Source organism: Magallana gigas, chromosome 8 (genome assembly GCF_963853765.1).
Source record: "Magallana gigas chromosome 8, xbMagGiga1.1, whole genome shotgun sequence".
Lineage (NCBI taxonomy): Eukaryota > Metazoa > Mollusca > Bivalvia > Ostreida > Ostreidae > Magallana > Magallana gigas.
In genome coordinates this window covers 8,689,333-8,705,537 of record NC_088860.1, presented here as the reverse complement: position 1 = coordinate 8,705,537, position 16,205 = coordinate 8,689,333, and the positions used below count along the sequence as shown (strand labels likewise).

The window sequence follows — 16,205 nt, the reverse complement described above, 5'->3', positions numbered from 1 at the left end:
GCCCCTATTTGGCTAATATTTTACCTTTACAGAGTTTATTGGTTAATGGTGTGCAGTGACCTTGAACCAAGTCTGTCAATGTGAAGGTCATAGCAGATCTTTTTAAAATTAGTTTTAGACAGTAGATTATTTTCCAAATATGCTTAATCTTGGTCAGATTGAACAAAAATGCATGTATGTTAGGGGGAATGAAATTGAATTAAAAGTTCTATGCCAGCTGGAAAAATTTCAAGTTAAAGGTCAAGGTCAAAGCAAAATTCTCTGAAATAACATAAGCGGGGCCCTTTGAAATGTTCACCATTTCAATGTTGTCTGGTTCATAGTAATTTTACATAGAAAATATTCACAGAGGTACAGTAAAGTAAACTTTACATCGATAAGTTTCTGACAATTAATGACGCAACGAGCACACAGTACGAAAGGTCAACCCTTTGAAAAGCAGTGAAGAGGAAAAGTTGCTCAGAATTATGTTTTAAACAAAATTGATTTTTTACGTAAATTTTAATTTTGCATTCTGGGTTAAGAAAAAAGATGTTAGTTCAAGGTAAAGTTAACATGTACCTAAAATGAAGTCAAATTTGTTAAGTCGTACTTAAACACATTGTTTTTTTGTTAAGTCGTTCTTGAAATGGTTAAGGGTTTTTGGTTAAGTCGTGCTTAAAACCATTCGGATTATGTTAAGTTGTACCAAAAATCATTCGGTTTTTTTTTTATCTTTTTGTACTTAGGTTTCTTTGTTACTAGATTAAGAACTCTGCTTCTTAGACGTACTTCTAGCGTTGCTTTCGACATTAGCGGAAAACCCACTCGTTGCTTTGCAACGAGTTTTGCTCTAGTTATTATTATTATTAGGGTCTTCCGTTTCCAACGGAAGACCCTCTTGTTATTCTTCGGTTTCTTTTTATTATTATTAGGGTCTTCCGTTTTCCAACGGAAGACCCTCTTGTTATTCTTCGGTTTCTTTTTATTTATTATTAGGGTCTTCCGTTTTCAACGGAAGACCCTCTTGTTATTCTTCGGTTTCTTTCTATTATTATTATTATTCTTTTTATTTTTTTTTCTGACTCCTTTTCGGCTTTATAACTCAAAAAGTTTACAACCGATTTTAATGAAATTTTCACAGGTTGTGTGCAACTATAATACCTCAAAGTTTGTGAAGTTTCTTTGAAAACGTCACTTCCGTTTTTACGTTACGTCATTTTTAAAATTTTCAAAAAGTCATTTTGTCCGCGGCGTTTCTAAAAAACGCTTCAAGATAGAGGCTTGAAATTTTCAATGGTTATGATTTAATCGATTTACCTCTGTAATAAGGCTGGAAATGAAAATCTGTCACTTCCGGTCGAAACCGGAAGGGTATCAAATTTTTCGAAAAAATGAATTTTCTGATCAAATCAAAAATGAATATGTGTTTTATAGAGTTTATTAAGCTGAATCTAACACTGAAAGCCGTTTTAAAATCGGACGATGCATTACAGAGATATACGAGTTCAAAAAATGATTTTTCCGGAAATTTGGATTCCGCGTTTTTGGTTAAGAAATTAGTATCAAGTTCTTGGTTAAATTAACTTGTACCTAAAAATTAATTGTGAAGTCGTACTGTAACACATTCGGATTTTTTTTGTTAAGTCGTTCTTGAAATCGGAAAGGTTTTTGTTAAGTCGTACGTAAAATTATTCGGTTTTTGTTAAGTCGTACCAGGAATAATTCGATTTTTTCATCTTTTTATTTAAGGTACTCTTGTTATTGGTTTAAGAGCTCTGCTTCTTACAGGAACTTCCAGCTTTACTTCCGACATTAACGGAAGACCCACTCGTTGCTTTGCAACGAGCTTTGCTCTAGTTATTATACTTTTTCTTTTTTTTTCTGACTCCTTCTCGGCTTTATAACTCAAAAAGTATCCAACCGATTTTGATGAAATTCTCAGAGATAATGTGAAACTATTATTCCTCAAAGATGTTAAAGTTTTCTTGACAACGTCACTTCCGTTTTTACGTTACGTCATTTTTAAAATTTTCAAAAAGTCAATTTGTCCGCGGCGTTTCTCAAACACGCTTTAAGATAGAGGCTTGAAATTTTCAATGTTTATGATTTGGTCGATTTACCTCTGTAATAAGGCTCGAAATGAGAATCTGTCACTTCTGGTCGAAACCGGAAGTGAAACTAATTTTTCGAAAAAATGAATTTTCTGATCAAATCAAAAACGAATATGCGTTTTGTAGAGCTCATTAAGCTGAATCTAACACTGAAATCCGTTTTAAAATCGGACAATGCATAACAGAGATATCGGGGTTTAAAAATTGATTTTTCCGGAAATTTTGATTCCGCTTCCTTGGTTTAAAAAATAGCGTAATGTTCAAAGTAAAATTAACTCGTACCAAAAATAATTGTTAAGTCGTACTTAAACACATTCGGATTTTTTTTGTTAAGTCGTTCTTGAAATCGGAAATGTTTTTGTTAAGTCGTACTTAAAATCATTCGTATTTTGTTAAGTCGTACCAGGAATAATTCGATTTTTTCATCTTTTTATTTGCGTTACTCTTGTTGTTGGTTTAAGAGCTCTGCTTCTAACAGGAACTTCCAGCTTTACTTCCGACATTAACGGAAGCCCCACTCGTTGCTTTGCAACGAGCTTTGCTCTAGTTATTATTCTTTTTCTTTTCTTCTGACTCCTTTTTTGCTTCATAACTCAAAAGGTTTTTAACCGATTTTAATGAAATTTTCAGAGATTGTTGCAAGTTGGTGTCCCGCAAAAATGTTAAAGTTTGAAAGAGAACGTCACCTCCGTTTTGACGTTACGTCATTTTTAAAAATTTAAAAAAGTCATTTTGTCCCGGACTTTTCTCCAAAACGCTTTAAGATAGAGGCTTGAAATTTTCAATGCTAATGATTTGGTCGATTTACCTCTGTAATAAGGCTCGAAATGAAAATCTGTCACTTCCGGTCGAAACCGGAAGTGAAACAAATTTTTCGAAAAAATGAATTTTCTGATCAAATCAAAAATGAATATGTGTTACGTAGAGCTTATTGAGCTGAATCTAACACTGAAAACCGTTTTAAGATCGGACGATGCATTACAGAGATATCGGGGTTTAAAAATTGATTTTTCCGGAAATTTTGATTCCGCGTCCTTGGTTTAAAAAATAGCGTAATGTTCAAAGTAAAATTAACTCGTACCAAAAATAATTGTTAAGTCGTACTGTAACACATTCGGATTTTTTTTGTTAAGTCGTACTTGAAATCGGAAAGGTTTTTGTCAAGTCGTACTTAAAATCATTCGTATTTTGTTAAGTCGTACCAGGAATAATTCGTTTTTTTTTCATCTTTTTATTATAGTTACTTTTGCTGTTGGTTTAAGAGCTTTGCTTCTTACAGGAACTTCCAGCTTTACTTTGGACATAAAAGGAAGACCCACTCGTTGCTTTTCAACGAGCTTTGCTCTAGTTATTATTCTTTTTCTTTTCTTCTGACTCCTTTTTTGCCTCATAACTCAAAAGGTTTTTAACCGACTTTAATGAAATTTTCAGAGATTTTTGCAAGTTAGCGTCCCTCAAAAATGTAAAAGTTTTAAAGAGAACGTCACCTCCGTTTTGACGTGACGTCATTTTTTAAAATTTCAAAAAGTCATTTTGTCCCGGACTTTTCTCAAAAACGCTTTAAGATAGAGGCTTGAAATTTTGAATGGTTATGATTTGATCGATTTACCTCTGTAATAAGGCTGGAAATAAAAATCTATCGCTTCCGGTCGAAACCGGAAATAAAACAAATTTTTCGAAAAAATGAATTTTCTGATTTAATCAAAAATGTATATGTGTTTTGTAGAGCTTATTAAGCTGAATCTAACACTGAAAGCCGTTTTAAAATCGGACGATGCATTACAGAGATATCGGGGTTTAAAAATTGATTTTTCCGGAAATTTTGATTCCGCGTCCTTGGTTTAAAAAATAGTGTAATGTTCAAAGTAAAATTAACTCGTACCAAAAATAATTGCTAAGTCGTACTTGAGCACATTCGGATTTTTTTTGTTAAGTCGTTCTTAAAATCGGAAAGGTTTTTGTTAAGTCGTACTTAAAATCATTCGTATTTTGTTAAGTCGTACCAGGAATATTCGATTTTTTTCATCTTTTTATTTTTGTTACTCTTGTTATTGGTTTAAGAGCTCTGCTTCTTACAGGAACTTCCAGCTTTACTTACGACATTAACGGAAGACCCACTCGTTGCTTTGCAACGAGCTTTGCTCTAGTTCTTTTTATTTTTTTTCTGACTCCTTTTCGGCTTCATAACTTTATAAGTTTACAACCGATTTTGACGAAACTTTCAGCGATTATGTGCAAATATAATACCTCAAAGTTTCTGAAGTTTCATTGAAAACGTCACTTCCGTTTTTACGTAACGTCTTATTTAAAATTTTCAAAAAATCATTTTGTCCGCGGCGTTTCTCAAAAATGCTTTAAGATAGAGGCTTGGAATTTTCAATGGTGATAATTTAATCGATTTACCTCTGTAATAAGGCTGGAAATGAAAATCTGTCACTTCCGGTCTAAACCGGAAGTGAAACAATTTTTTCGAAAAAATGAATTTTCTGATCAAATCAAAAATGAATATGTGTATTGTAGAGCTTATTAAGCTGAATCTAACACTGTTTAAAAATCAGACGATGCATTAATGAGATATTGGGGTTTAAAAATTGATTTTTCCGGAAATTTTGTTTCCGCGTCCTTGGTTTTAAAAATAGCGTAATGTTCAAAGTAAAATTAACTCGTACATAAAATAATTGTTAAGTCGTACTGTATCACATTCGGATTTTTTTTTAAGTCGTTCTTGAAATCGGAAAGGTTATTGTTCAGTCGTACTTAAAATCATTCGTATTTGGTTAAGTCGTACCAGGAACAATTCGATTTTTTTTCATCTTTTTATTTTAGTTACTCTTGTTATTAGTTTAAGAGCTCTGCTTCTTACAGGAACTTCCAGCTTTGCTTCCGACAATAACGGAAGACCCACTCGTTGCTTTGCAACGAGCTTTGCTCTAGTTATTATTAGGGTCTTCCGTCTTCAGCGGAAGACCCTTCTATTATTCTATTGTTTCTTTTTCACTTTTCTTATCCAACGGAAGACCCTCTTGTTATTCTTCGGTGTCTTTTTATTAAGGTCTTCCGTTTCCAACGGAAGACCTTATTGTTTTCGTTCGGTTTCTTTTTCCCTATTATTATTATTATTATTGTTTCTTTTTCACTTTTCTTATCCAACGGAAGACCCTCTTGTTATTCTACGGTTTCTTTTTCTTTATTATTCTTTTTTTTCTTTTTCTGACTTTTTTGGAGCGCTATTTCTCAAAAACTATCCAACCGATTCGCACAAAATTTTCAGGAAAAATAAAGCATGATCGGCGCTACATTTAATAAAAATTTTAAATGATGACGTCACTTCCGGTTTCAGATATTGACGATTTTGTAAATTTTTTAGGGTCATTTTGTCCACGCATCTTCTCCGAAACTAATCAAGATAGAAGCTTGAAATTTTCAGGGATTGTAGATGAATGTATGTAGATGTACCCCCATGCTTCCAATGATGAAAATTGCTAAAGGCCTCCAAGCTCGCCTGAACCTGAAAATTGGCACCAAATTTTTTCACGAAATTTTTGCTCATTTTCTGTGATATCTTTTGATGTATAAATATTTTGTTATAAGATGTAATGCAAAAGTTGTTTCAAATTACACGGGCTTTCGTTTGATATCAAGAAATAGGGACTGGCCCCTCAAATTAGGGGCCAAGAGGGCTGTAAAGTCTTCTTACAATAACTCTTTACTGAATAATAATTTGTTATTAAATATAGAAGCAAAAATGTTCATTGTTCGGCTGTTTATCTATACAGTACCATACCTAAGTCATATGTTACGTAATAAGGGATTTCAAGGGGCCAGAATTTCAAAATTTCGATCATTAATATCTGAAAAAGGAGAAATATTTTGAAAAGCATTGTAGAACAAAAGTTGCTTAAAATAATGTTCTGTACAATATGCTACCTTAAATTTTTTTGTTCATGACCCCATTTAGGAGATAAAGGGCCGGCCCCAAAAACACATTTGTAAAGATATCCTAAGAAGGGTTAACATTTCGTGAACACTTGTAGAACAAAATATGTTTATATTTGCAAGACCTTTCATTTGATATCAAGAAAAAGGGGCTGTCCCCTCCAATTAGGGGTCAAGAGGGGTCTTAAATCTTCTTACAAGAACTGTTTACTGAACAATAATTTGTTATTAATTATAGAGGCAAAAATGTTCATTGTACAATTGTTCAATCTGATTAAAACCAGCTGTTCTGATACGCTACCGCTCTCGAACATCTGAAACAACCCGCTTAGAGGTCACGTCCGAACGACCTTTCGATAAGCCAATCAAATTGTGGCTAGCAGAACTCAGCCAGCAGATGATTTCCCATAAATCTGTGCGGTTATATTTACATTTATCCAAGATGGCTGCTCCATCTAAAGAGACACAAACTCCTAAAAAAACTTACAGTTTATGCAACATGTGCATTATTTGTGGGTTCTCGTTTATCCAGACAATTAAAGACTCGTTTGGAAAGGAGATCACTAAGAAATATTTCGATAGAAAGCTTAAGTTAACGGAAGAACGTAAGAAAATAATAAGCGATGCTATCGGTGTTGATACATACGATGTAGGTAACGACACGGGAGTATGTCAGAAATGTTTCCGTAGTGTTGAAAAACTTAGTAAACTTGAAAAGGAATCGACAGAACTCAAAGATAAGCTCAAACGATCAACCCAAGGGGTGAAGGAGAATTGTTTTCTCTCTTCCGTCACCTAAACGAGCAGATATGTGTAAAACTAAACGAATGCTCCGCAGTCCTGGGTTGCAACAACCTACCAAGAAATTGACCCCTCTGTTGCCCATAACCTGTATTCAGCCTATATGTATACAGACATTTGAAGATATCACCAAAGCCGAACAGCCAAAGGCAGCAGTTTCTGTACGCAGGTCACTGACAACATCGTTTACTGAAATCTTACATGGGGAAGTGGAGGTACGTCTCATTTTTATGTTGTAATAGTTATTAAATTATTACTTGGTGTTGAATTTTTATATAGCAGCCAATAGCTTACAATATGATCATATCAAAGCTTGAAAATTTTCAGTGACAAATAATTTGTTGTTACAAATTTAGTAAAATAAGCTTGCAATAAATCAATAATACAACTCATGACACACATTATTAGTTTTTTTCTTTTTAAAAATAGAGATTAACAGCAGACACTATTTTTTATCATTTATGACTTCTACATGCTGTATATGATCATATTTTGTATTATACCTCAATACAATTTATAGTTTTTATTACATGTTCAGAGTTGATTAAAATAGATGATATAGTACATTTGTATTTTTAATTATAGACCAATTTAACTGATATAATAGAAGGCATCTTTAACCCCACCCTCCCCTTTCCAATGTAAAGTTACCCCCCCCCCCCCAATTACCAACTTGTTACACTTAATTGCTAGTTAACAATTTCAATTTTTTTATGTTTTTGTTTATTCCAGTTGTGTTCAAAGTTTATTGTTTGCATGCTGTTCCAATTCTTGTTTTCTTTAACATTTCAGGGTCATTTGTTAATTATTGTTTGGTTCAACTGAGCAGTCATGAAGAGGGCAAGGTATTCATATATAATTATTTATGCTGTAAATATATAACTCAATTTCTTCATTTTATTAAACTGATTATAGATAATTTTTATCAATTATTCATCTTAATTTCAAATGAATAAGTCATGAATATTTATTAATAGATTCAATCAATCTGATTAAAATCAGCCGTTCTGATTCAATCAATTTAATATCAATGTTTAAGTTTTGAATATTGATTTGTAATAGACCAATTTTAATGTAAGTGTTTTACATTTCTTGTATCAATTAGATAACAATTTCCTATCCAAGTGGGAAAAGGACAGCGCTTATTGTGAATGAGGCTCACCAGAAAATATGTAAAGCTATTTTCAAATCAGACAAGGTTGAAAAAACTGTGCTGGATGTGCTGACTATCTCAAACCCAGATGAAGTTGTTGCAGCGGCAGCTAACATCGTGAATGTAGAGTCCAAAGAATTATGTAAAAGAAATTCAGGGTCGCTGTTGCAGAAGAAGGACCATGCCAGCTTGATGTCTTTTACATGGGATAAATTTCACAAGGAATTGGAAATTCGAGCTCCTAATCTTTTAAAGGTGGTCAGTGCAGTTGTTAGTGATATACCAGTAGCACCAGCAGAAAAGAAATTCATGCACATTTTACACACAATTGCAACTGGGTTCCATGGTCGTAGTCAGGAAATGTCTGGGCTACATTATTGCACTGCATTTTTGCTTGTCCATGGGGGATGTACTCAGAGGGTAATACTTTTATACTGAAACATATTTTACTATTTCTCAAATGATAAAAACTATTTTGAAGCATGAGAATAATTATAAAATTCCCTCATATCACTTAATAGTTTAAACAATCATTTCATGTGAAAAATAATCTGTTTGCTGGTCTTGTATATTAAAAATCATTTTCATGATATAACATTAACAAAATCAACTGTCATTAATCTAGGATATCCAAAGACTAGCCAAACTTGGTCTGTGTGTCAGCCCTGGGTCTGTACATAACAAGTTGGCATCCTGGATTGACAAGTTAGACGAGGAGATTATTTGTTTGAGAGAAGAATGGGCCAAAGGAGGGCAAGTGAAGTACCAGTTAGTTGGAGACAACTGGGACAAAAACATAATCCCAGCTTTTAGGTAAATTCTTTAAAAAATGCTGCATATAAATTTTTGAAAGGTTCATTTCTCTACTATAAGTCTCTGTAGGAATTAATTGATTTGAAAAAAAGAGATAGTTTTCATCTCAAAGTAATAGCTTTTTTTTAATATACATATATGAATTACATCTGTTGTTTTTTGCCATCTTTTTACTTTTATTACTTTATTCTTTTAATTATCTGATTATAATCAGCCATTCTTATATGCTACCGCTCTCGAGAGCAGTTGCATATCGGAATGGCTGATTTTAATCAGATTGTTTATCAGATAATTGATATCTTAATACTTTTCAAGATGAATACGGCATTTTCTTTCTTTGTATCACTGTCAATGAACATGAATACAGACATTAAATGTGGCACCTTCTTTAACATCAGTAGTCCACTATATTTTTAGGACATCACAACAGAAAACATTATCACTTCACCTGTTTAATGTTGTTGTGGTGGTGGATCGAATAATTCCTACTTTTACACGTATTGGAAATGAAGAAGACCGGAAAACAGACGTACCAGGAGATAAAGAGATATTCATACCATCAATTGAGGAACAGAGTATTCTGATGGATGAGCTGGTATTCCTTTTTGCTACTTCAGTTATCCAAAATGTTCCTCAGATGAAAGCAGAATTTTTGAGCATTTATCCAGTACATCTTCATCATCGATATACTGCACAAGCAGGAGAAAAAACCAAACAGGTATGACATTTGTGTTATATACTATGATTGATCTTATTTGCTGTTTTAAAAGTCTTTCTGTAGCCCATTTAATACATTGAATTGGCTTCTTTTTTCAGTATCCGTTAGGATTATTTGACACCAACGAAACAAAAACCGCAGATATGATTCAACTTCTAAGGGACTTGCAATCAAGATACGTCCCATTCCAAAATGATGAAATTGTGGAATCTGTATTTTTTGGTGGTAAGAGATGTAGTTAGTATGTTTACTTGAAGGGACATTTTACCTATTTCTCTTTAAACCTACTCCTCTTGATGACAGTTTAACACACAATGGCTAAGAAGGCATATTATGAGTTCTAAATTTTCTTTTTAAGGTGACAGACTAACGGATGAAAGGGTGCAATGTGCACAACAGTCAGTTCTTAATGGAGACACAGCATCGTCACGATTAGAAGGATTCATCTCAAAAATCGAAGACTTTCATCGTCTCATGAATTTCTTGGAGGTATTTTTTTTCAAATTTACATTTCTTTGTGAAATGAATGTCTGTTGTTCAGAAATAAAGGTTGTTCATAAAAAAATTTGAGAATTATGTTGATGTATAGTCTTAAACATTAAATTACCCCAAGTTATATCAGATTTCAATTATAGGTAAGGCTACATTAAAGCATCTGTAATAGCTTACATGTCACATGGTTTTAACTTTTATTTATTCGCACAACATTCATTTTCATTCAGGCAATCTGCAGACTCACCTATAGCGCAGAGTCAGCAGGGGATAGAGGAACTGCAGCTTACTTCAGAAATTTGTTAAATGCTGTAAATGTCAAGGGAGAAGTTAGAAATGCCTATCGACCATACAAACTTCTCTATTATACAATTTTAGATGCCATGTGTTGTGTTTTATTTTTCCAAAAATTCAGTAAAACATCTGATGAAGAAATTCCACTGCCACATAACTTTCAGAATTTATCATCTGAAGAAAAAATAGCTTGGTTCAATGGAATATGTTGTGAAATTTTACAAGAATACTTTTTTGAATCCCAAACAGACATTATGAAAGATCTTAGAGAGATTTTAACAGACATGGGTCATCCTGAAAACTATTATCTTTCAAATCTTGAAAATGGAAAAGTACAATGCCATTTTTGTCCAAAATCATACACATATGTGGGTTCCTTGAAAGTGCATGAGGAAAAGGTTCATGGTGCAAAAACTCCAGAAACAAAGAGATCAACAGAAAAGGTTAAAGATGAAGTAGGAAACTATTGTCAACTCTTTTTTAAACTTGCACTGCTTCATAGAAACTTAGATACAGCCGTTGACATGGCAGATGGACACCGTAGTGTGCGGTCTGCAAAATATGAACTTCCCATCTATGTTAAAACAAACAAAACTAAATATGCCATTGGATCTATCCATCTTATTTCTTTAACCGAAGGAATACTGGATGAGGAAGAAAAGGAAAGGCTAATTGCAAATAGGTGTGTAAACCTACAAGGTGGAAAGAATAATAACATGGCGTTAGACGAATATGTAGAGTTATTGAATAGAGACAGTAAAATAGTTTGCTCGGGTTATCAAACTAAGGACAGTATTCTTAGACACTCAAAAGAGTTTCCACACATTGTAAACTTTGTGAAACACTATGATACTTTCTGTGGTGTAACAACCAAAAAGGGAATACACAACCTCCCTTCTTATGAACAGGATGTTAAAAAAATTGTTAAAGAATTAGAAGACTTGAATGCTTTTTTGCATGTTGAGGGAAGAAAATTGAAATGCAAGACTTTATGTACAAACAAAAACATTTTTAATGATTGTTTCAAAGGGTTTGCCACACTTGTCCATAGACACACACCTCTTGTTGCATTTCATCGTCTTAGAAACAAAACAATTTAAAATGGTATTGTTTAAGCCAGCTGTTGTGATACTAATTATGCATAATATTGATATGATGTTTATAACATTTTTGTCGATTTTTTTTTTATATGTCAGGTTTATCCCATGTGGTTTCATCAATATTGTTGAGCACAAATTTAAGTGCATTTTGTTATTGACAAAGTAGTATATGTCATAACAGATGTTATCATTAAAACTATTACCAAAATCAAATTGTGTATTCAATATACCATTACAGATGTTTTCACTCGAATTAAAGAGTATGTCATTCCGTCAACTGTAGCTATAATATTAAAACAGTTATCATTTTTTAAATGGATTACCAAAAGTGTGCACTGTACAGGTTTTATTTTTTAACATGATTAAGGAGGCTGGCTGGTCAACTAATTACCCATCAAATATACCATGGAATTTTTTATTTGATTTGTTTAGCTGTAAATAATAATAATTTAGTAAAAATAAAAATTCTATTAATAACTTTAGCTTTAAAATTTGATTATTATAAGCTCTTCTTCTTAAGGAAATCAGAAGTCTGAAAATGATCATTCAGCCCCCTTAAATAAACCAGAAGTGTGTGTGTGAAAGTTATGTGAATATTACAGTTTATAAGAACATTTAGACATATATATTCAACTTGTAGTACACAATTATGCAATGTTCAACACACTTGATGTTATGATGTATAGTTTAAAAAAAAAAATTTCCAACTCTTGAAAGATTTTGATTATAGATAAAATAGTTAAATGAAGAAAAAAAACTGTGCAACTGATTGTTATTAATTAAATTTATATCACTCTTTAAAATGAGTTACAATTAATCAGACACAAGATCATCAATACTGTCGTCAATCTCATCATAATTATAAGGTTCGGTGTCAGATGAACTAAGGTCACTAAATTCGACAGTATCCACCATAAAAAGTTTCTCTATAGGGGTCAAATCACATGTCCCACAGTCACACCTGTCCGCACAGAGATCACAGCATGAATGTGATATTGTCCTACTCTTTTCTTTTATAAGTTCTCCCTCTGATAGAAAGGGCTCCAACATGGAGACACGTCTGCAGTCTTTAGAGGTAAAAACATCCTTTACCTCAGTGTCAACTGTCCTCAGGTGGTAGGAATTGAAGAGAAGAAGGGCTACAGAGTCCTTTCCATCACGCCCCACCCTCCCTATTTCTTGCACAGTGTCAACTATGCTCTTGGGGGCACCATAAAGAATGACACTATAATACTGTCTAATGTCCACTCCCATACCTAGTGCACTTGTGGCTATAACAAGTTTGGTGGCACTTTTTTCATCCAATAAATCTTGCAGAATTTTGTTCTTGACGTCCTCTGGGGTTTCTGAATGAAACATCTGCACCTCGGAACACTGTGGAAGTTCTGTTATTATGTAGGAATATATATTTGAGGCATCTTTTATTGATGTACAGTACAGAATTGTTCTTGGTAACGTCCCATCCGATAAAGCATCAATAATCCAAACCATGGCCATCTCTGTAGTATTTGGAATTTTTTTCACAACAACCTTGATGTTATCTCTGTTGGGTGAAATTCTAATTTCGGTTGTGTCGGTGCCAAGTTGGAGAATTTTTGAAACTCTTCTTGATATTTTCTTGGTGCACGTAGCACTCAATGCAAGCACTGAGGCTTTGGGAAAAAGTGATCTCAGTTCACCAATGTGCGAAAACCATTTGCGGAATGCTTGTTTTCCCTCCTCTTCTCCCCTATAAGATAATACATACCAGTAACAGTTATAGTTAATCATAATACATTGAGTTGAACATATTTAAATGACTATCAAGTTCTTAAAAAAACTTTGATTGCCCTCTCCTGGTTGTATACATAATATTTTACAATGCCATACAGTTAACATTTATAACAATTATAGTACATTAAACAAATTCAATGAAATAGAAATAAAATACTTGTTTGAAATAATTTAGAAAAATCTGTAACACTTCTGTATGTATGGGTAAAATTCTTTAAATATTTCCACATTTTTAATGTAACTTATAAGACAAAGATTTGTAACCCATAGTACATGTATTAAATAAACATATGGGGTTATGTACTTAATTATGCTTACCAGGTTGAAATGGTATGGAACTCATCAACAACTATCGTGGACACATCAAAGGTTTGAATCTTGGCCCGGAACGTTTTATCTCCAACAAGATATTCTGGGGATGCAAAGAGGTAGTCGAAATCCCCGCTTTGTATTAATTCATTATCCTGAGAGCCTCCTACAAGGTGTATTGAGAAAGTTCTAATAGAATTCATTTCTAACGATATATATGATTTTCCGAATAGATATACATGTCATTTGAATGAAGTAAAGTTCAATTAAATCTTTACACAGTTCTATCTATCACGGTATAAAGTAAACAACATAGCTTTGCTCGCGAACTCATAGAGGAAGATGTATTGTTTCTATATAACCATGATAACGTGATAAATACAATAGCCAAGTCCCGTGATCTCTATTTTTTAAATAAAACTTCAGTACATTAACTAACCTTTATATACAGCTCTTATGCCTGGAATGCTGTTCAGTCTTTCGCATTGATCACGCATTAAAGCCATTAATGGTGAACAAACGATAATTTTACAGTTCATGTCACTCGTTTTCATTTCCCGTCGAACTGGTACGAGCATTTGGTATGGTAAGGATTTACCGTAGCCTGTGGGTAACACTGCGATGCAGTCCTGTCTTCTCAAAAGCATTTCCAACATCTGTTCTTGCTCTTTCTTTACATTCGAAACATTAAACAACTCGCTCACTTTCTTCATTGCATCTGTCGCCATTTTGCTTCTTCACCCGATAGTCTTGAAGAGACGGGAATTTTCATTGGTTAAAAAGGTCACGACCTTATATTTAAATATTTAGATTGTCGGGTCGTTCGGACGTGACCTCTAAGCGGGTTGTTTCAGATGTTCGAGAGCGGTAGCGTATCAGAACAGCTGGTTTTAATCAGATTGACAATTGTTTATCTATACAGTATCATACCTCAGTCATATATTACGTAATTAGGGGTTTCAAGGGGCCAGAAGTTCAAAACTTTGATCATTTTAAAATATCTGAAAAAGCAGAAATATTTTTTAAAAGCAATGTAGAACAAAATAATGTTCTGAACAATATGATACCATAAATGTTGTTATTAGTTGCCCCGGTAAAGAGTTAAAGGGTTGGCCCCTAAAATACAGTTGTTTAGATATCTTGATAACGGTTAACCATTCGTTAACATTTGTAGAACAAAATATGTTTATATTAGCAAGACCTTTTATTTGATATAAAAAAAAAGGGCTGACCCCTCAAATTAGGGACCAGAAGGGCTATTAAGTCTTTTTATAATAACTCTTTTCTGACCAATAATTTGATAAAAGTCATAAAGCAACAAAGGAGCTTTTATTAAGCTTAATTTAAAACTGAAATCTGTTTTAAAATCGGACGATGCATTACAAAAATATTGGGATTTAGAAATTGAGTTTTCCGGAAATTTTGTTTCCACGTTTTTGGTTAAGAAAATAGTGTTATTTTAAAAGTTAAATTAACTCATACCTAAAATAATTCGGAAATTGTTAATTCGTACTTGAAGACATTCGGGACTTTTTTTTATTAAGTCGTTCTAGAAATTGAAAAGGTTTTTGTTAATTCGTTCTTGAAATCATTCAGACATTGTTAAGTCGTACTAAGAATTATTCGATTTTTTTTTAAAAAAAATTTTTATTTTCTTTGTAGTTGGTTTTAGAACTCTGCTTCTTACAGGAGCTTCTATCTTTACTCTCGACACCACCGGAAGACCCACTCGTTGCTTTGCAACGAGCTTTGCTCTAGTTATTTTTATTTTTTTTTCCAACCAATTTTGTGTACGCGATTTCTCTAAAACTACTCGGCCGATTTACATGAAACTTTCAGGTCTGATATATTATGATCTGAACCTTATTGGAAATTTTTTTTAATGATGACGTCACTTCCGGTTTTGAGTTATTTACAATTTAACGATTTTCAGAGGGTCGGTTGTCCAGGGGTAAACTCCTAAACGATTTAAGATATTGAGTTCAAAATTTCAGGGATTGTAGACAAAAGGTTGTAGATCTGACATGTGGTATATATATTTTTCTGTGATCAAAAGCGCCGAAGCTCGCCCGAGCTCGAAAATTACAGTTAAAAAAGTGACGTGATTTTTCATGGTTTTCTTCCAATATCTCTTTCTTCGATAGTATTTTGTTTTAACATGTAGAACAAAAAATCTTAATTAAGTCAAGTGCTTTTATGTGACATCAAGAAAAAGGGGCTGGCCCTTCAAATAAGGGGCTGAGGGGGCTCTAAAGTCTTTTAATGATAACTTTTTACTGTGAGATATTTTGTGATACATTATAGAAGCAATTTTGTTCATTTTAACGGTATCTACCTATACATGGCAATCATTTACTCATATGTTACATAATTAGGGATTTTAAGGGGCCAGAAGTCCAAAACATTGATGCTCAATATCTCAAAATGGAGGTAAATTTTGATAAGCAATATTGAGCATAAGATGCTCAAAATATTGAGCTTAACAATAATCAACTCTAATTTCTTTGTTATGTGGTCCTTATAGGGAGTTACAGGGTCGGCCCCTAATACGACCCTCTAAAGATATCTCGAGAACGGTACAAAATTTGAAATTACTTGTTGAACAAAAAGAGTTTGAATTGACAAGAGCTTTCATTTGAAATCATGAAAAAGGGGCTGACCCTTCATATAAGGGGCTGAGGGGGCTCTAAAGTCTTTTAATGATAACTTTTTACTGTAAAATA

General features: G+C 33.2%; 2 protein-coding genes across 2 annotated transcripts; one reads left to right on the top strand and one right to left on the bottom strand.

Moving 5' to 3' along the window:
• Positions 1-6,325: 6,325 nt before the first annotated feature.
• Positions 6,326-11,930, top strand: LOC136270708 (uncharacterized). The gene is made up of 8 exons (XM_066069151.1): positions 6,326-7,045; positions 7,623-7,675; positions 7,936-8,403; positions 8,609-8,796; positions 9,214-9,514; positions 9,613-9,739; positions 9,873-10,003; positions 10,237-11,930. The coding sequence occupies exons 3-8, from the start codon at positions 8,176-8,178 to the stop codon at positions 11,398-11,400; spliced, it is 2,139 nt and encodes a 712-aa protein (XP_065925223.1). The 5' UTR covers positions 6,326-7,045; positions 7,623-7,675; positions 7,936-8,175; the 3' UTR covers positions 11,401-11,930.
• Positions 11,931-12,076: 146 nt separating this feature from the next.
• On the bottom strand, positions 12,077-14,378 carry LOC105348008 (probable ATP-dependent DNA helicase RecS). Its single transcript, XM_011457270.4, has 3 exons — positions 13,922-14,378; positions 13,492-13,648; positions 12,077-13,129 (listed from the first exon to the last, which is right to left on the bottom strand). Exons 1-3 carry the CDS (start codon positions 14,208-14,210, stop codon positions 12,214-12,216), a joined length of 1,362 nt encoding a protein of 453 aa, XP_011455572.2. The 5' UTR covers positions 14,211-14,378; the 3' UTR covers positions 12,077-12,213.
• Positions 14,379-16,205: the final 1,827 nt, after the last annotated feature.

Coding starts and splice junctions, on each gene's coding strand:
- LOC136270708 (XM_066069151.1), top strand. CDS start 8,176: ATGTCTTTTACATGGGATAAATTTCACAAGGAATTGGAAATTCGAGCT. Junction 8,797..9,213: donor AACATAATCCCAGCTTTTAG/GTAAATTCTTTA, acceptor CTATATTTTTAG/GACATCACAACAGAAAACAT. Junction 10,004..10,236: donor GTCTCATGAATTTCTTGGAG/GTATTTTTTTTC, acceptor ATTTTCATTCAG/GCAATCTGCAGACTCACCTA.
- LOC105348008 (XM_011457270.4), bottom strand. CDS start 14,210: ATGGCGACAGATGCAATGAAGAAAGTGAGCGAGTTGTTTAATGTTTCG. Junction 13,649..13,921: donor CATAAGAGCTGTATATAAAG/GTTAGTTAATGT, acceptor TACACCTTGTAG/GAGGCTCTCAGGATAATGAA. Junction 13,130..13,491: donor TTCCATACCATTTCAACCTG/GTAAGCATAATT, acceptor ATTATCTTATAG/GGGAGAAGAGGAGGGAAAAC.